This window comes from Hyla sarda, chromosome 4 (genome assembly GCF_029499605.1).
Source record: "Hyla sarda isolate aHylSar1 chromosome 4, aHylSar1.hap1, whole genome shotgun sequence".
In the NCBI taxonomy this organism is placed as follows: Eukaryota; Metazoa; Chordata; class Amphibia; order Anura; family Hylidae; genus Hyla; species Hyla sarda.
The window spans coordinates 304,945,463-304,965,995 of NC_079192.1; the positions used below are offsets into that span (position 1 = coordinate 304,945,463).

The 20,533-nt window shown below is 40.6% G+C and overlaps 1 protein-coding gene and 1 long non-coding RNA gene across 4 annotated transcripts in view; one reads left to right on the forward strand and one right to left on the reverse strand.

The window, feature by feature from the left end:
* Positions 1–1,310: 1,310 nt before the first annotated feature.
* The window catches only part of PPARGC1B (PPARG coactivator 1 beta), a 97,445-nt gene continuing 78,222 nt past the window's right edge, over positions 1,311–20,533 (reverse strand). Inside the window, exons 7-12 of one of the 3 annotated variants that reach the window (XM_056574744.1) lie at positions 17,523–17,587; positions 15,540–16,254; positions 14,914–14,992; positions 8,137–8,255; positions 7,881–8,035; positions 1,311–6,783 (exon numbers count right to left, since the gene is read on the reverse strand). In XM_056574744.1, the coding sequence (XP_056430719.1) occupies positions 6,680–6,783; positions 7,881–8,035; positions 8,137–8,255; positions 14,914–14,992; positions 15,540–16,254; positions 17,523–17,587 (1,237 nt within the window). In that variant the 3' untranslated portion in view covers positions 1,311–6,679. The remainder of the gene's footprint in view (positions 6,784–7,880; positions 8,036–8,136; positions 8,256–14,913; positions 14,993–15,539; positions 16,255–17,522; positions 17,588–20,533) is intronic. The other 2 variants (XM_056574746.1, XM_056574745.1) reach the window with 2 other exon arrangements.
* Positions 17,078–20,533, forward strand: part of LOC130369451 (uncharacterized) — a 56,456-nt gene continuing 53,000 nt past the window's right edge. The window contains exon 1 of the long non-coding RNA XR_008892759.1: positions 17,078–17,422. This is a non-coding gene — a long non-coding RNA (uncharacterized LOC130369451). The remainder of the gene's footprint in view (positions 17,423–20,533) is intronic.

A 20,533-nucleotide genomic window follows, 5' to 3' on the forward strand; every position in this document is an offset into this window, starting at 1 on the left:
TGTGGTTTATTGCCTAAAATGTAGCTGTGATTTTTATTATATTGGCAAAACCAAATGTCCGCTCTTTCATAGGATAAGGGAACATTTGTATTCCCTGAGGACAGGGGTAGGTGCAGTAAGGTTAGTTAACCACATGATTGAGTGCCATGATACAGACCCCACCATTTATCCTTTGCTGCTTTGGAAAGAGTTGAGAGTTCTTGCAGGGGGATGGACAGACATACACTTTTGATGCGCAAAGAGGGCCCGGTGGATACTCCGGCTGGATGCCACCGGGTCTCTAGGGCTTAATGATAAAAATGAACTAGCAGCGCTGTTATGAATTTTAATGTATCCTGTCCATCTCTCTAGCAGATTTAATTGAAATATGTATTATTGTATAGATTGTTTGTAAGTGTTTTTAGCTTATTGTTTTACACTCTAGGGTGTTTGTGAGTTTGGTATGGAAAGGGTTAACTTTTCTCTGGTTTTGTGTTTGAAACACGCCCTGTCCTGCTATATAGACTTACCTGTTCCGGTGATATCACACAAGGGGCCTGACGAAGCGCTAAGGCGCGATACAGTGCTGTCGCCGGCTGTGATGTGAGAATACCCCCTGCTTGTGTCTTCCATCTACCTGCCCTCCCGCCGATGTCCTGATGTGTCCTGTAATCTGTGAGTTTCAATAAAAGTTGCATCTGTGTCTTCAAATTGGAGGTGAGTGTTCCGTTTCTTTGTTCTCTGGAGAAGTTGTGATATTGACTCTACTACCACGTGTAGCACCACCAGTATTTGACACAGTTCACACTCACCGAATACTTTGTATCAGGACTAATAGACTGTGTTTTCCTAGCGGTGAGAAATTCCGCAGTGTGAATGGGACGCCTACACTGAGCTGTGCCGGAGCTGTCTCTCTTTGAATTGGAATTTACAAATTGGTTTAACTTTATGGCACTGGGGTAACCCTTTAAGAAAGGTAGGCAGGTTTAGATTTGAATTGTAGTGCACAAAATATATATGTTTATGAATTCGCCCAACTGTAGTTTGAAATTTTCCATTAGGCCATGTCAAAAATGCAGATGCTGTTGACAAATCTGGGGACAAACCTGGTTGCAATGGTAACCCATGTGTCTTCCATAATCAAGGTTTGCGAGATCATCGACAAGGCGAAAATGTATGATTAAGAACAAACAGCAGCCTATAACATGCATTGTCATTATGGGTTATGAGAGGAAAAATGTACTGGTGTTGATATTTTGTTAGATGGTACAATATTAGTTTTTTCACTAGTGTTTATAACTTTCTTTTATTACAATTTGTAAATGCAAAAATAGACGTAAAACTAAAGACACAGATTTAGTGGTTAAACTTTTACCATCCACGGTTTAGTTTTATTCGTAGGCTGAACACAATTGCTATTTACAGTACATGAATGTAGAGATTCTACAGTTAATTTTGTAATGTAAACAAGAAACTCCTTATCCAGAGGAATATAGTTTAAGTAAAATAAGCCAGTCCAGAAAGTATTTACACAATTTAAAATATATTTTATACTCACTGGATAATACATTGAGCGATTTTGGTTAAATTATTATCTACGAAACTATAGGATTTGACAATGTAAAAATACAATAAAACATTCTCTTCTTTATAAGGTAGACAGTTAAATCACACTAAAAATAAAAAAGGAAATGACATAAGAATGCATACCATCTGAAGATACATGTATAGTACATAAATAAAGATACAACTAAATTTAAAAAGTGAAATATAAAAAGAAAACAAACCCTCTACCATGAATAAAACAACAAACAAATCATTCATACATATTAACCATTAATTCAATGATTAGAAGGGTCCTTTAAAAAAAATAGATTTATCCTGTAATTATAAATAACACAGCTGATGTGATGAGGCAAGACCCCATACACCTTCCTAGTGAAATGCATAAATTATACACAAAATATCCTCATGTTATAAGTAGTAATGACCCATGCACCATTATCTAGATTACTACGTTCTAGATTCTAAGCCCGGGAGCAATACCTATCCATCAAAAAGCACCAAATCAGCAGCTTTGTTAACATGGTCCATTAGATAGCTGTGACTAGAAGCTAAACAAGGTGCCTCCAAAAAGGTAAAGCCGGTCATATAAACATCAAGTAGAGGAAAAAAAAACACACACACACACAAAAAAAAATTTAAAAAAATGGATGGATTGTTCTTCTATACTATTGCTTAGGATAAATGATGAAAGCAAAACAAGGCAAGGTCTTATTATACACCCATTTATAAAAATGGCAAACAAATCAGGAAACTATGCATATGGTGAAAAGAAATAAAAAAAAATCTGTAAAAATGATTTACATTTTGTGCACACAAAAAACAAACAAAAACACCACCACATCAAAATAACAGACAGAAAATCAAAATTGGGGAAAAATTTAGCTATTCCTCACTAGTATGAAAAGATGGTCTAGTCCACAAAGTATTATTTATTTTAACAAGGGTTTCAAATTCTTTGTAAAGCAAACTCGCCATTTAAAAGGGAAAAAATATTATTGAGCCACAAGATCTACAAACGAATGTTGGCTCAGTCAGTAACCATTCCTACAAATCTTAGTCTTAAGGTGACATGGAGCAATCGTATTACTTTTTCTAGAATTGGACAAAAAAAATAATTAATTGGCCTAATAATCGAGAAGAATAACCAAAATGATATATCCCAAACAATTAACTATAAAATACTCCACTTTTGCCATATGCAGCTTCAAGGTGCATTTATATACCTAGATAAGTAGCGAATAAATCTTGTTCTTGATGGAACAAAACTAATTACTTTTTACATACTCATTGTTATGGCTTCCCTGAGTGCCTTTCAATTCATCCTACATGACTATATGCTGACAGCATTGGCCTGAAATAAGGGTCAATTCTACCCATATAGAATTATGTAGACTCTCAAGACAAAAAGTCTCTCAAGACAATCCTATATAGTCAGGTTACACCTAAATAGTATTGTTAAACCTTATTAGTGAATCAATGTTGTCTATATTCAATGTAAGATGGATATTTTACAACGACTGGGTTATCCTCAAGTATTTTATTTCAACCATAAATGTTACCCATTAGGTCAATCCTGACATTTATTTAACATATAGGGCAAATTTTATTCCCAATGTTTCATTTATTTTTTTAAATATTAAGGGATCACAAATTTTAAATACATTGAGCAGTTACAGATAATTCTAATAAAATATCTGGTCTAGGACCATACGATCTCGAAATCCGAACACTGGGTCAAAACATAAAACATGGCTTAAGTCCTTATATTTAGTGTAAAAGATAGGAACTCTAAACTGGGTGGCACTGAAAGACTTTAAAAAGTTTAAATGGTTAGTCCAATTTAGGAAAATGCATCCCCTATCCAAAGAATAGGGGATAAGTGTCTGATCGAGGGTGGTCCGACAGCTGGGACCCCCTGCGATCTCCTGCATGGTACTTTGAAACTCCTTGTGCAAGAAGCGAGGGTCGGCACCCACCCTCCATGCATCTCTATGGGAGAGCCGGAGATATAAGAGTACAACGCTGGGTCCCCCACGATTAGACACATCCTTTATCCTTTGAATAGGGGATAATTGGAGTACTCCTTTAAGGAAAATATTGGCTTAAAAAAAGATCCTAAAACTAAACAGCTTTAGTCATCAGGGTATTTTAAGGTTAGTGTTATGGCAAAAAAAATTATGGATTACATTTCTGTTGTATTCACGGTCAGCTGATGGTTAAACAACCAGTGAATCATTGTATGGTAGATGTTTTGCCAATGAACCATACACATTTCAGTCCATAGTGGACAATTAATTCCTTCAATCCAGTCAAACATGACCAATGACATTGGGCGATGGGCAAATCATCTTACTGGGGAACTTTTTTTCTTCTTTTTTTAACAGCAAGACGACGACAATGACAACCATTACATTTGTTGCAAAATTTCACACAACCATCTATTGTTTTGGTTGAAATGATCTCTTTTCATCAATTTTAATTCAATGTGTATGGGCACCATAAAGCTAATCATACTAACTGTAAAAATATGCTACACAGTAAATACAACAGGTTTCTAATCTGGCAATGAATGACCATTCTAAGCATTTTTTTTATTTATTAAGAATTAACCATTGGACCACTGGATACAGTGGTTTATTAAGAATTAACCACTGTATCCAGTGTTACATTAAACCAATTGACGATCTGATGGGCTGGACACCTCTTTTTATGACCTATCACATGGGTACATTTTTTTCTTTGGAAGTTTTCCAAAGGGAATATACTTTATTATACTTCATTTTATAGTTGCTTAAAAAAAACAAAAAAACAAAAAAAAAGCCCAACCCAATTCAATAAATTACAAATTCTATAACCAAATTTCAATGGACTACCCGCATCGCATAAATGAATTCATGTTAAAAATACAATTGTGACTATAAAATTCTTGTCACTATTTTCACAGGCCAAATTCTACCATAAAATACATTCATAAGTGTTAAGTGCACGCCACGTAAAGAAACAAAAAGAAAAGCAATGGTCTGTTAACATAGATACTATTGGTGGACCCGCAATGAGACTACCTGTGCGTGTACGCTTTGCATAAGTGCTGGACAATAAGCTCGCTAAATAATATCTAAAGGCCTCATGGAAATAAATTCTTACAGTTCTCCAATCGAAGTTATGACTAAATAGTCACGAAAGCTTCCGCCATCATGTCCTCTGTCAGAATGAGAGCCAGACAAAGCTGGTCAGCAAAAGGAAGCACTACTGGACATTAGAAGCAGGAGATTCACCGGCCACGTATAGGCTACAAGGAGTCACCCGCCTGTCACTGAAACCGCCGCTAGAAAGCAGAATAATTTAACTTTAACCCTTACAAACTTGAATCCCCAATGCAACATATGTGCTTTGTGTAAACTGTAGACGTCTATTCAGAGAATATTCCACATACTGTTCTCAAAACTATCGGCACAGCACAGGACGTAACGATTCACCCTAAGGGCAACATCATATTCTTATATATTTATATATATAATATTTATATTATATTCTACAGTAAACTATATAGCAATCACATGTAAACATCATTGTTGTATGGGAATACTATGACAGATAAAGGCAGATCTACAATAAGGTGTTTGCCAAAGAGGTATGTTCAATCCTGGGGTTTCGCTGGAGCTGCTGGAAACTTTGGCAAAACATAAAAAAATAAGACCGGAGGTATCTACCGGTGACTATTTAAAGAAGTAAGGCTATGTCTCCTAAACTACACGTAATGGCTTAATCCTACATTCTATGCTACCCTGGTAAACATAACGGCTTCAGCAGTCCCAGTTCCCAAGTATTGATGGCGCTATTTACAACACTCCTGTGTCATTGAAAAGAATGGCTTTTATACTAAGCTAAAATGTTAACCCAGAAACATTGCTGTCTCTGGCAGGATATGGCGGGCATTATTCCAGCTGTGTATTGCTGTCAATCACGTTATGATATCACAAATTCAATGCATACGCTAAAGTGAGAAGGAGGAGAATCTCCTTGGTAATCTTTGGAAATAAGTCATAAAGTAGATGAAAGGAAACATTATCTCTTGTACACACATTAGGATACAGGACAAGTACATGAACCCTACATGGGGAATACTGGATTTATGGGTACATTTAGGACACCTGAACTGCAAAGTCAAGTTCTGCAAGCATGTCAGTCTATCCGATTTACTATTGTGCAAAGTAATACCAGATGTTAAAGTGTTGATCAGAACCTGCATTCTCCTGACAGGCCTGGCAGACAGATGCCATCTGCACAAATGTTCTCATCTTCAACATCAACTCTGATAAAGGAATGTGAACTTCACATAGACAAGTATTCGGTTCATTCATTAATACTCTGCATCTTTTGTGCCAGTTCCAATCTGGCTTTGGGGGAAAAAAAAAAAAATGGGGGAAGGTTAACAGTTCTAGGAAGAGAAAAAAATGGGGAGACGCAGGAGGAAAAACAAGCAGCAGAGCGGTCTCCAGACTGTGAGATCCAGTGTCCTTACTAAAATATATGACACATATAGACTTGACTTCAGTTTCAAGATTATCTATATAGTTTTCAATGCCCGGTGTTCTAGATTTGCAGTTCTTGCCCAATGATTCATAAGGATTCATAATGTACAAGGATTAAATCGGATCTTTTGCAAACACCTCACTAGAGTGCATAGTTCAAAATGAAGCAGACGACAATATGAAATACAGTACATGTGAACCATAAATACAATTTTTTTTTTTTTTTTAAAGAATATACATCTTTCTATTAAAAGTAGTTTAGTTATCCAGACTCTATTCACAAAAGACTTTTTTGAGTGGTGATTTGTTTTACACACTACAGACAAAAAAATGTTATGGAGAACACAGCTGCAACCACGAGGGGAGGGGTAAGGACGTTATGTTTATAGACGCACCCGGAAAAAAAAAAGCAAGGATACTCAAATGTGGCAGTGAGACAGCAACACCATGGGAAGATCACATACAGAAGCAGCTTTGTTCAATGTAAACATCAATTCAAAGGATAAAGTCTGTTGTATCTGTATTCCACTTTGTTTCGAAAACGTAAACATGTTGGAAGTGCCTTGACTGAGGTATTGAGGTACTCCTCTATAATAAGGCTGTCATCGATGTAGACTTCTCTGTGCCTCTTTCAGCAAGCTGTCGAAATCCATGGACTTGTACTTGCTCTTCATCACAGTTGTCGATGGCTCCGCTGCATTTGAATCTAAAGATCAGAACATGTAAAAATTAAATAAACGTTACAGCTGTCCATCAAGAGGTGTAAAATGGCTCATTCTAGTGGTTTTTTTTTAGCTTAGGGTAACTAACGTCAAATCACTTAGTAAGCAAAAGTTCTGCAGCTTTCTAATACTTTGTTTTTCAGCCAGAAAATTGAAACATTTCTTACATCTAGATCAGTGTTTCCCAACCATTTTTGCTGCTAACTGTTGCAAAACTACTACTCCTAACATGCATGGACAGCCTTTGGCTGGAGGCACACTGGTTGGAAAACCCTGATCTAAATGATGAAAACTCAAAACTTAAATACTTAACACAGCTTGCACGTACACTTATCAATTTTTTTGAAAGCTATAGGGTACGTCTTTGCTGAATTTCCTTGGTGGATCGGCGCAATTCAAATCAGTGCTTATTTAGCGCACAATTGACCGGTAAAATAAAGCAGCAAAAATTCTAATTTCCATTGCTTAATTTGCACATTCCATTGAAATAATGTTTATTCATTCAGTGGACTCTTTACACTGGAAATTCTGTAAATGAAAGTTCTGCAGTGTAAACTAAGCAGCAGCCTCCCTTAAAATGATAAGTGTAGGCAAAATGCTAAATAAGTCTACAAACAAGATAGTTTTTTTTTTTTACAATTGAGTAGTACTTCATTGGCCTTGAACAGAACATACAGGAGCAGGGACTCCTGTCTTTGACAGGAGTCTCTGCTCCTGTAAGTTATTTTTCTGTAGCTTTCTATGCCAAAAGTGTAATAGGAGGTACAGTAGTAAGTGGAAGACAATTTGTATGCAGTTGAGCTGGCAAGCTGTCACCTCTCAATGTCACACCACTGCCACAGGTTTAGCAATGGCTGCATTTGTAGGTTAGTTGCATTGGGGAAAATTCAGATTTTAGTATACACTGAAATGCAGATGTATCATAGGTGTGAGAAAAGGCACAACATTAGCATTTTCTGCCCAATTAAGAACATTTTAGGTCTAGTCATATGTAAACCTAGGTAGGCAATAGCTACTCATACACACGACATATGTCTTCCACAAACATGTACACTGTAACTTACATGACCTTCATATTTACCTAAATCAGTGTATTTGGTCCAAAAAAAATGCCCAAGACCTCCGTAGCTCATTTGAAACAAGGGCTCATTCCTTTTTCTCAGGGAAGGGCCCTTCTTCAAAGACAATGCAGCATCCTCGTGAAACCGATACGTGATTAAGCCATATTTCTCACCCCTGGAATACAATACAGAAAGGATAAGCCCATTTGCAACAAAGCACATACATATAGTGGATTAAAGACTGCCCCTGCACAGTGTCACCTTTAGGGGACCTACCTGCGTCTACTAAGAATGAGACATTCAGTCATCTCTCCAAAAACCTCAAACCTCCTCTTCAACTCATTAGCACTAATGCTGCCTGAGAGATTTCTGATGCAGATGAGACGCCCTTCATCCTGTAGACAGAAGAGAACATAAGTCGTGTGAATTAGCATAAAGCTTCAGTGTTATCAAAGAACAATCAATATTAGGTAGAAGCATTTCAGTACAGCGCTTCAGTGCCAGCGATTGTCCAGTTTTGATGACTATATGGCACCAATTATTATGTAGACACATTGGTCCAGAATGACAGCATGAAACCAAAACTGTTTGGTTTTCCCCATGACCACCGATTACAGCTCAGCTTTCATTTCATAATAAGCTCCGGTAAAATAAAAGCTGATGTGTGATGGATTGTTATGGATAATAAATACAGTTTTGGTATCAGGCAGATTGACAAATCTGGGACTGTATTTTCTTTCCACGTAGAAGGAGTTATCATATTACATCATATTTTATGTATTTAATATGATCAGCTGATCTTTGCTTCCCAAAATCAAAAATAACAAATCCTATTTCAATCTGCTCAATTATGAAAGACGCATTAAGAATGTAAGAAGGTAGCCAGCGCTCTGCCTTTATTGAATTTTGGAAACATTTTGGCTGGTGGCGGTGTAATTTTGAAGGACATCGCGGTCCATTAATCTTAGCAGCAGTGGAGTAAGAAGTGAACTTCGTGTTTTTCCTTCTATGGAGGATTCAAGGATTCAAGGGAGGGGGCAATCAATCTACATCAGTAAGGCACTCCAATATGCTCATTAAAGATAAAAAAGCAATATGACATTAAGAATAAACCTTTAAGTTAAAAAGAAAAAAATAGCAGCAGTGTCACTTTTTAGATAAATTTTTCTGTTATTATAGTGTTAATAGCAGCAGTGTCACTTTTTAGATAAATTTATCTGTTTAGTTTTTTACAGTTTATCAGGAATTTTGTTCTATTACTTGACTAATACTTAAAGGGCATCTGTCACTTCTTTAAATGGGCACTGTCAGATCCAAAAACATGTTATATGTTGTTACTGATGAAAACTAAAATCCTTTTATAATATGGTTGTTTTCATTTTTTTGACTATTTAATAAAGAAAATGGCTCCTGAAAATCCCACCATTAATGGTCCCATAGTTACTAGGAAACTAACCAGTTCTGCAGCAGCATCAGGCTTGTCAATGAGTCATAGACAAGGCTGCATGAGCAGACACGCCAATCACCTCCCACCACCACACGGGGGGGGACACGCCCCCTTCTTGAGAGGATTTCCAAAACTGTGAGCTAATGAAAATAGATATTTTTTTAATAATAAATATAGGTAATAGAGGAATAAAAATTTGATGTACATGCTCAGGATTAGGTACTCAGCAACATCATTTATATATATATTTTTTTGGATCTGACAGGTACGCTTTAAGTGCATAATTCCACCAACACAGTTTAATACTTATTAAAGGGGTATTCCGGGCAAAAACATCTTATCCCCTATTGAAAGGATAGGGGATAAGATGTCTGATCGTGGGGGGCCCGCCGCTGGGACCCCCTGCAATCTCCCTGCAGCAGCCCGCATTCTATGCATAGCTGCGTCTAAAGTTTCGGAAACCTCCAGGCTTCCAAGACGGGAACGTGACGCCACGTCCCCTCCATTCATTTCTATGGGAGGGGGCGTTGCAGCCGTTACGCCCCCTCCCATAGAAATTAATGGAGGGGGCGTGGCGTGAAGTCACATCCCCGTCTCGGAAGACCTGTGTGGAAACCGGAGCATGCTCAGTGAATAGCGATTGCGGCGCATGCGCAGTGAGTATGACAAGTAAGGGATGTGCGTGTCCAAATCACTACTCACAGTGCATAGGGATTTTCACACGGGTCACCCCTTGCAAGCGAGCCCTGTGTGTCAGTCAAGCATGGAGTACGCACAACATCACAGAGGAAAGACGTTGCCGTCCCTGGCGCAGCAGACCATGGGGCCATGTTATGTCTCTCATATATAAAGGTATGAAACGACTCCTGACTGTGACAGTGAGCTATTACACTGTCGATAGTTTTATGCACACTAGGTGACAGAAGCACTGTAAGCATGAAAGTTAAATCTGTAAACAGGAATAGTATACAAGACTCCAGTAATACAAAGAGCTATGTCAGGAAATAGAGGACTGGTAATGGTCCATAGTCTGGAATACCAGTATAGATTAGATCTTTCATAGCAGTGTCTCCATTTCAGATTCAATATTTGCTAGATATATAGATCACCAATAATAAATGAGATGTGCAAAAAAAGTTTAAATAAGCTGAACTTTAATGAAGACATTTTATCGTACTGACAGGCTCTATTTATAGGATTATATCAGAATGGAGATGGGGTAATACATGGCATGTTCTCATTTCTGCTGACACTTGCCTTTGGCTAGCACCAATGTCATGAATAGCTTTCAGTTCACTGAGCACTTAATGGAGAAAAGGCTGATTTTAGTTACTTTAAGTAAGCACAACCCCACTTCTTAATATAGTTCCCTTTTCCTGGAGATAAAACGATTATAGAGATCGTGAATCCTGGGGATTGCAGTTTTGTACAGCGTTAATACAAGCAGACTTTCAAGGCCTCTTCTTATGGTATTGTTTTTTATTATCTCATTATGGATATTCAGGGCTTTCTGGCAATTTCATTTTCTGTCTTTATCAACGGTACTGTAAAATGCTGCGGAATATGTTGCGAATATAAAAATTATGTATTAAGGCAATTAGGGTATAAAGGCTACAAAAATGCCATTTGTTTTCTCGCAAAGAACTATTAACATAACTCTTTCTTCCGGAAATACCTGTCCTTAGGTAGTCTGTGGTATATGTACAAATGGTCTGCTCACACTCAGCATGCTATAAGATTGGGATGCGGACCATTTCTACATACAGTGGTCCCTCAAGTTACAATATTAATTGGTTCCATTATGCTTGGGAAACACTGGTCTATGTAGAGGACAGGAGCTTCTTCAGGGTCCTGTACAATACATACAATGTCATAAAAAAAAGTAAAATGGAGCCGCCCTCACCTGGTGTCCAAAGGAGCAGGTAACCCTGGTACAGGTAAAGTGTACAGAACATGTAATACCTCTCTGTATTGTAGGGGGCGCTACCAGACACCAGTCAGTGCATACACTTCAGTACTACAGGTGTTTTACCAGTAAATTGCCCATTCTGTTTCGTCGGTTCTTCCAGCCATTGACAAGTTTCACAGATCTGGACTGTCTGTAGCATTGTATGTGGAGTCTGGTTTCAAGTTACGATGGTCCAGAAAAGACCATTGTATGTTGAAACTATTGTATGTTGAGGCCATTGTAAGTTGAGGGAGCACTGTACATTGGAAATAACTTACTGTAGACTCTACAGCATGTGTACATGATGTTGGAAGAAGACCATAAGGAAGTAGTCTAGTCTAGATAGGAAAAAAAAAAAAAAGCTTATCCCCTATCCTCAGAATAGGGAATAGGTGTCAGATCGAGGGGGGCAGACCTCTGGGACCCCCCACGATCTCTGCATGAATGACGCTGTGTCGACTGGGGCAAGTAAAGTATATATTTATTTATTTTATTATTTTTTTTAAATGGGTAACCCTAAGTTATTTACAAAGTGGCCATTTCATATTTACAGTTGACTTTAAAAGGGGATTTTGATTCATAAAGCCCCTTTTCATTTAAGGGTTTATTGCTCCAGCGCAGTGCAGAAAATTTAAAGCAGACCTCTAGTTGCAGATAGTATTCAGATGCATATGGCTCAATGCATGAGAGTTATCATAGAATTGCTCAATCTTTCCCGTAACTGCATTGAAGTAATGTCCCTTGGAACAAACAAAAAATATCAGTGTTAGTAAGAGACGGCATCATTTATCAGGGTTTCACCACAATACTGAAGAGATAAGCAGCAGAGAACAACCAAAAGCTGGCCTGTACATAAGCAATGGCTGTGCTTTTGTGTATATATATATATATATATATATAATCTCTGCAACAAATCTCTCAAAAATTCTTCCCTTTTGCTCTGTAGGTAAACGTGATAGATACACTGACAACATGCATTAGGCTCTCAGTTCCTGCAAAAATGATCTAAAGCACGAGGCCACATATATAACTTTCACAGTTTTCCTCTTCGCTGCTGGGTGACCTGATGTACGGAGAACTTTTATCAGAAGCTGCTGTGTCAGAAAGGTTCACTAACCCTGCGAGCATTTACTCTGCTTACCAAGAAGGCTATACTCCCTGGGCCTTTAATACAGCCTGACCCTGCACACAACATCTTTGCAATGTAAAAGCATTTGCAAAATACAAGATAGTCAGCAGTATCGGTGTAACCCAGGGGAATCATACGCTTTATAACGTATAGTCAAAGGCCATGCATTTAATGCAGTTCTACTACATTGACTAAGCTTTTAAGCTGGTGGATGCGGCCTATTTTGGGATTCTATAGAATGATTACAAAGTGTGCCTTTTGCCTTGCTTTGATGCATTAAAGTGAAGGCTGATTAGTCTATAAAGATAGATGAAGTGTACCTGTCATTTGCAGAAACTTTTTATATAATGTAGATAATACCATTATAAGTACATTTGTAATATACATTAATTAAAATGTGTATATTGTTGTGTTAAATAAATGCTGTCCCTGCAGCTATTGCATGTGTGTCTCTGTGAGGAGACAAAATACAGGAAGTGTGGACAGGACAAGCAGGGCTACTGGCTTGTCAATCAGCCTGCTTTGTGAGCTTTGTGAGCATGTCACAGAGCACTGCTTGTCCCCAGTGCACAGAGTCCTTACTTGTCCCCAGGGTACAGAGCCCTGCTTGTCCCCAGGGTACAGAGCCCTGCTTGTCCCCAGGGTACAGAGCCCTGCTTGTCCCCAGGGTACATAGCCCTGCTTTTCCTCAGGGTACAGAGCCCTGCTTTTCCTCAGGGTACAGAGCCCTGCTTGTCCTCAGGGTACAGAGTCCTGCTTGTCCTTACTGCACAGAGCCCTGCTTGTCCTCACTGCACAGAGCACTGCTTGTCCTCACTGCACAGAGCCCTGCTTGTCCTCACTGCACAGAGCCCTGCTTGTCCTCACTGCACAGAGCCCTGCTTGTCCTCACTGCACAGAGCCCTGCTTGTCCTCACTGCACAGAGCCCTGCTTGTCCTCACTGCACAGAGCCCTGCTTGTCCTCACTGCACAGAGCCCTGCTTGTCCTCACTGCACAGAGCCCTGCTTGTCCTCACTGCACAGAGCCCTGCTTGTCCTCACTGCACAGAGCCCTGCTTGTCCTCACTGCACAGAGCCCTGCTTGTCCCCAGTGCACAGAGCCCTGCATGTCCTCAGTGCACAGAGCCCTGCTTTTCCTCAGGGTACAGAGCCCTGCTTGTCCTCAGGGTACAGAGCCCTGTTTGTCCTCAGGGTACAGAGTCCTGCTTGTCCTCAGGGTACAGAGCCCTGCTTGTCCTCAGTGCACAGAGCCCTGCTTGTCCTCACTGCACAGAGCCCTGCTTGTTCTCACTGCACAGAGCCCTGCTTGTCCTCACTGCACAGAGCCCTGCTTGTCCTCACTGCACAGAGCCCTGCTTGTCCTCACTGCACAGAGCCCTGCTTGTCCTCAGTGCACAGAGCCCTGCTTGTCCTCAGTGCACAGAGCCCTGCTTGTCCTCGGTGCACAGAGCCCTGCTTGTCCCCAGGGTACAGAGCCCTGCTTGTCCCCAGGGTACAGAGCCCTGCTTGTCCACAGGGTACATAGCCCTGCTTTTCCTCAGGGTACAGAGCCCTGCTTTTCCTCAGGGTACAGAGCCCTGCTTGTCCTCAGGGTACAGAGTCCTGCTTGTCCTCACTGCACAGAGCCCTGCTCGTCCTCACTGCACAGAGCACTGCTTGTCCTCACTGCACAGAGCCCTGCTTGTCCTCACTGCACAGAGCCCTGCTTGTCCTCACTGCACAGAGCCCTGCTTGTCCTCACTGCACAGAGCCCTGCTTGTCCTCACTGCACAGAGCCCTGCTTGTCCTCACTGCACAGAGCCCTGCTTGTCCTCACTGCACAGAGCCCTGCTTGTCCTCACTGCACAGAGCCCTGCTTGTCCTCACTGCACAGAGCCCTGCATGTCCCCAGTGCACAGAGCCCTGCATGTCCTCAGTGCACAGAGCCCTGCTTTTCCTCAGGGTACAGAGCCCTGCTTGTCCTCAGGGTACAGAGCCCTGCTTGTCCTCAGGGTACAGAGTCCTGCTTGTCCTCAGGGTACAGAGCCCTGCTTGTCCTCACTGCACAGAGCCCTGCTTGTCCTCACTGCACAGAGCCCTGCTTGTCCTCACTGCACAGAGCCCTGCTTGTCCTCATTGCACAGAGCCCTGCTTGTTCTCACTGCACAGAGCCCTGCTTGTCCTCACTGCACAGAGCCCTGCTTGTCCTCAGTGCACAGAGCCCTGCTTGTCCTCAGTGCAGAGCCCTGCTTGTCCTCAGTGTACAGAGCCCTGCTTGTCCTCAGTGTACAGAGCCCTGCTTGTCCTCAGTGTACAGAGCCCTGCTTGTCCTCAGTGTACAGAGCCCTGCTTATCTGTCCACACTTCCTGTATTTGGTCTCTGCCCAGAGACACAGCAAGGACAGGATTTTTTCACCCAAAAATATACACATTGTTTAACCAACGTATATTACAAATGTACATATAATATTATCTATCTTACAAAAAAAGGTTTTTGCAAATGAAAAGTACATTTTAAACTAGAATGTATAGGATGATTCACTACTCACAATTGCATTCTGCCTCTTCCTTTGGATTTGCCTCTGGCTCAAGTTTCCAGTCGGTCTCTGTTCATTGCTTTCACATCTGCTTAAGGAAATATACAAGAAACAGGTGAATAAAAATCTGTAATGTTGTATGTATATATTCATACATTGATTTCCTATTGTCAGCACTGACAGAGAAGCCATATGGCATATTATGTATAAAGTAAATGTCACTGAAATGAATAATTTAAAGGCATTACTCCTGCTGTTGCAGAAAACCCCTGGGCCATCTCATCTACTGTGACCAGAGACTAAGCAGCCAGCCCAAGAATCAGCACCAGAAAGCTTTAAGATACAGTAACCTGAAATGCTATTGCAACCTAAGCATTGTTAGCAAAATATATCTGGTTGGTAAGCAGAATGTAGAGATGCCACCTGGAGAGTATTTGATTTACTATTTTCACTAGAAGATATCTCGATATATATTCCCTTAGAACAAAATGTAAAAAAAAAAAAAGATAGGAAAATGTTTTTATTTCTAATACATTCTACAGGTGATCCTAGAGCAACAAGAGCTCAAACGTGTCATTTATATGGACAGTGAAGTCATAGTCTACTGTATATACTGTTTCAATAATGGACAAGTATACCTGTGTGTCCTCTTGCTGTCGGATGAACTTATAATTCTAGCAGCGGCCTGACCTTGCCGATAGCTCTGTGGCTTGGATTGGGGGCTCCTTCTAGAACATGATTTTGCTCTAAGAGGAGACAGGCAGGCCTCATCGGGAGAGCTGCAGTCACTGTCACTGTCCTCGAAAACTGAGTCATACTCAGGGTTAATACATGTAACATTATCCTCTTCCTCTTTAAGAGTGCTATCTGGAAAACCAAAATGCTTAGTGAGACTCGCTCGAATCTCATGGTCCTTTAACACCTTGGTGTCTTGTGTCAAAGCTCCTTCAGTGACTTTCCTCTGGAGCACGGGAGGTTCAGGCTGCTTCTTCTTCTTTTCACCATGGTTTGGTAGATCCAGAGGCTTCAGTATTTTCCTTTGGAATACAGTTTCTGACTTGTTAACCTGGCAATAATCATGGTCTCCAAAAGACCGGAAAAATGTCCTTTTAATTCCCTGTGAGGGAGAGTTTGCTGGAACGGACTGTGTACGACTCAAATGTGCGTATAGTTCAGTCCTCTCTGGCTGCTTCTTTGCAAGCTTCCTATTTACAGACAGACGGACTTCGCTGGCCTCTTCTTTTAGAGACAAGGTAATAAGAGAACCTTTATTTACAGATTCCTGACTTATCTCTGGTTTGTACAGGTCTTCTTCTGCAGGCTTGTATGGCGGAGTGGTTGGTGGGGTTAACCCTTTTGGGAAAAAAAAAAAGGACAAATGTTATTAGTCTTGTGTTGCAAATGGTGTATCGCTTATGGATTAATAAAATAAAAAAAATATGGTCTAACAATGCTAGGTTTAACTGGTGCTTTTTCCTTTCACATGTCATCTGTAGTGTTGAGCGGCATAGGCCATATTCGAATTCGCGAATATTCGCAAATATATGGACGAATATTCGTCATATATTCGCGAATATTCGCATATTCGTTATATTCTCGTTTTATTTTCGCGTATGCGAAAATCAACATATGTGAATATTGGCATATAAAAAAGTAGCATACGCGAAAATGCGCATATGCGAAAATTAGCATATGCTAATTTTCGCATATGCGAATTTTCGCACGCCAGTCTCACACAGTAGTATTACAGCCTTCTTTACACCACACAAGCTGGAAGCAGAGAGGGAGGATCACTGTGATGTGTACTGTGAAGAAGAAAAAAAAAAAACGAATATTCGTAATTACGAATATATAGCGCTATATTCGCGAAATTCGCGAATATGCGATATTCGCGAATAATATTCGAATTGCGAATATTCGCGAGCAACACTAGTCATCTGTCATGTCTATAGTTCATGTCTGATTTAGAGACTATGGGGGAGATTTATCAAAACCTGTGCAGAGGAAGAGTGGTGCAGTTGCCCATAGCAACCAATCAGATTGCTTCTTTCATTTTCCACAGGCCTCTTTAGAGGCCTGTGGAAAATGAAAGAAGCAATCTGATTGGTTGCTATGGGCAACTGCACCACTCTTCCTCTGCACAGGTTTTGATAAATCTCCCCCTATATGCACAAAGAGTTTATGAAACCAGGAATCATTGTTTCATATTAGCTAGAATGGGGAACTGGTTGTAACCCAGTAATGATAGAACTTATATATGTATATATCTTGCTGACACTATTACTTGCCTGATGAAGAATCCGTTCAGTATTCGAATGTGTTGTTTTTAAATAATAATATAGCTCATAGTTATTCATACTTGGATTTATCACTCAATGAGGAGAAGTGCCTTGGTAATGTCCATTTTACAAGCTGTTGACCTGCAACACTGCAACATTTCACTTGACCAACCTGCATCTGCAGGAATCGAATGAACCCAAAGGCTGCTAACTCTTTACAAACAACTATACAACTACCTTAGGTAAGTGCAATTTATATACTTCCTTATACAACTCATCCCGCAGGCTTTACTACAAGCACACCTTTATTAACGACATATAACAACAAAATGCAGTCAGTACCTGCAGTCCCACACAGCTCCACAGTAAGTCCCTCCTCAAAAGTCCTCTTTTCAAATGGAGAATTGCTGCCAAATAACAAAGAGAAATTTACTTCTGTTGTAAATATTTCCAGCTTTGCCAAATGATGAGCTAAGAAAACTAAAAGGTTTTACCACTTTTGAGCTACTTTTACACAGGATGGATCTGCTGCAGATTTTCTATTGCTGTAGATATGTAATTTTAACTTTAAAAAAAATCTGTAACCTTTCCATTGCAAAATCTGCAATGATTTACATTTTAACCTCCTCGTGACTTCAATGAGAACAAAGCTCATGTAAATCCACAGTGGGGCGGCAAAAAGAATGGACACACCATGGATTTCAATGTTGCACTTTTTGCTGCAGATTTTGTGCCGATTATAGGGGTACTCTGCCCCTAGACATGTTATCCCCTATCTAAAGGATAGGGGATAACCACACAATCTCCCTGCTGCACCCGGCATTCGTTTAGAGCGTCGGGTGCAGCGCATGGAGGCTCGTGACATCACAGCCACGCCCCCTCAATGCAAGTCTATGGGAGGGGGCATGACGGCCGTCACACCCCCTCCCATAGACTTGTATTGAGGGAGCATGGCCGTGATGTCAAGAGCGGGGCGTGACCGTGATGTCCCAAGCCTCCGCTATGCATCTCCTGTCGTCTGGCATGGAGCGAACTTCACTCCGTGCACCGGAATACCACATAAAATGTGCAGAACATGAAACATTTGTTAAAAATACACTGAAAAAGAAAAGGTTCTTTAATCCGCTGTGGATCCAACCCCAATAAACCAACCTAGTTCAGGTTTCTTCATCTATAGACAAAGTTTTCCAAGCTGTTAGGCCTAGGCTACTGACATTTCATAGAACCATTGACTGATTTTAACTATTGAGACACAGATGCTGTCCAGAAGATTACACACAACTCGATGTATGACTTTGCCCTGCAGCTTGATAGTTAAGATCAATCAAAATAAATGAGTAGTGCTTAAAAAAACTGCAGTGTAGCAAAGGCCTCAGGCTTTCTGAGTCTACATGTGCTCTAGGAATAAAACGCCATCTTGCACAGTTTGCAGATAGGGATTAGGGATATATATATATATATATATATATATATATATATATATATATGATATATGTTATTCATTTATACACACACATAGGGGAAGATTTATCAGAACCTGTCCAGAGGAAAAGTTCTCCAGTTGCCCATAGCAACCAATCAGATCGCCTCTTTGATTTTTCACAGGCCTCTTTAAAAATGAAAGAAGCAAGCTGATTGGTTGCTATGGGCAACTGCCCCACTCTTCCTGTGCACAGGTTTTGATAAATCTCCCCCATAGTGCCTTTAGAAAGTCCCCCCCCCCCCCCATCAGTCTGTACTCAATACCTCATAATAAGAATTTGGAAACCGAATATCTTAGCTATTGTATTGAGAAGGAAAAATTTCAAACTTGCAGTGACATAAGTATTCAAACCCTTTACGTCGTACTTAGTTGAAGCATTTTTGGCAGTGATTACAGCCTCCAGTCTCCTTGGTTATGATGCCACAAGGTTTGCACACCGGGATGTGGGGATTTTCTGCCATTCAACTCTGCAGATCCTTACAAGCAAGTTGGATGAGGACCATCAGTGGAAGACATTTTCAGGTCTCTCCAGAGATGTTCAACTGGTTTCAAGTCTGGGCTTAAGTCTTGGCTCTAGCTGGGTCACTCAAAAACATTCACAAAGTTGTCTTTCCGTCCCTCCTAAATTATCTAGGCTGTTCGGTTATTGTGTTTTTAGAAGGTAAACATTCAACATAGTCTCTCTAGCACTCTAGATCAGGTTTTCATTAAGAATATCTCTGTACTTTTCTCTATTCAGAATTCACTTAAACCTGACCAGTCTCCTTGTCTCAGCCACTGAAAAAAAACTAACATTTTATTTACACTTTGCTAAACAGGGCATGGTATTGAGTTACGGAGTATTAAGTGCAGACTGATGGAAGAAAACTCGATTTGGTGTGAAAACTACATTGTGTGTGTGAATCTATATATACACACACAAATAAATTTATATACACATACACTGCTCAAAAAAATAAGGGAACACTAAGATAACACATCCTAGATCTGAAGGAATGAACTAATAGTATGAAATAATTTCGTCTTACCAATAGAAATCAAATTTATGGAGATGGAGGTCTGGATATGGAGTCACTCTCAAAATCAAAGTGGAAAACCACACTACAAGCTGATACAACTTTGATGTAATGTCCTTAAAACAAATCAAAATGAGGCTTAGTAGTGTGTGTGGCCTCCACGTGCCCGTATGACCTACCTACAATGCCTGGGCATGCTCCTGATGAGGTGGCAGATGGTCTCCTGAGAGATGTCCTCCCAGACCTGGACTAAAGCATCGGCCAACTCCTGGACAGTCTATGGTGCAATTGGTGGATGGAGCGAAACATGATGTCCCAGATGTGCTCAATTAAATTCAGGTCTGGGGAACGGGCGGGCCAGTCCATAGCATCAATGCCTTCCTCTTGCAGGAACTGCTGACACACTCCAGCGACATGAGGTCTAGCATTGTCTTGCATTAGGAGGAACCCAGGGTCAACCGCACAAGCATATGGTTTCACAAGGGGTCTGAGGATCTCATCTCGGTACCTAATGGCAGCCAGGCTACCTCTTGAAAGCACATGGAGGGCTGTGCGGCCCCCCAAAGAAATGCCACCCCACATCATTACTGACCCACCGCCAAACCAGTCATGCTGGAGGATGTTGCAGGCAGCAGAATGTTTTCCATGGCATCTCCAGACATGTACTCAGGGTGAACCTGCTTTCATATGTGACAAGCACAGGGCGCCAGTGGCGATTTTGCCAATCTTGGTCTTCTCTGGCAAATGCCAAATGTCCTGCATGGTGTTGGGCTGTAAGCACAACCCCCACCTGTGGATGTCGGGCCCTCCTACCACCCTCATGGAGTCTGTTTCTGACTGTGAGTGGACACAGG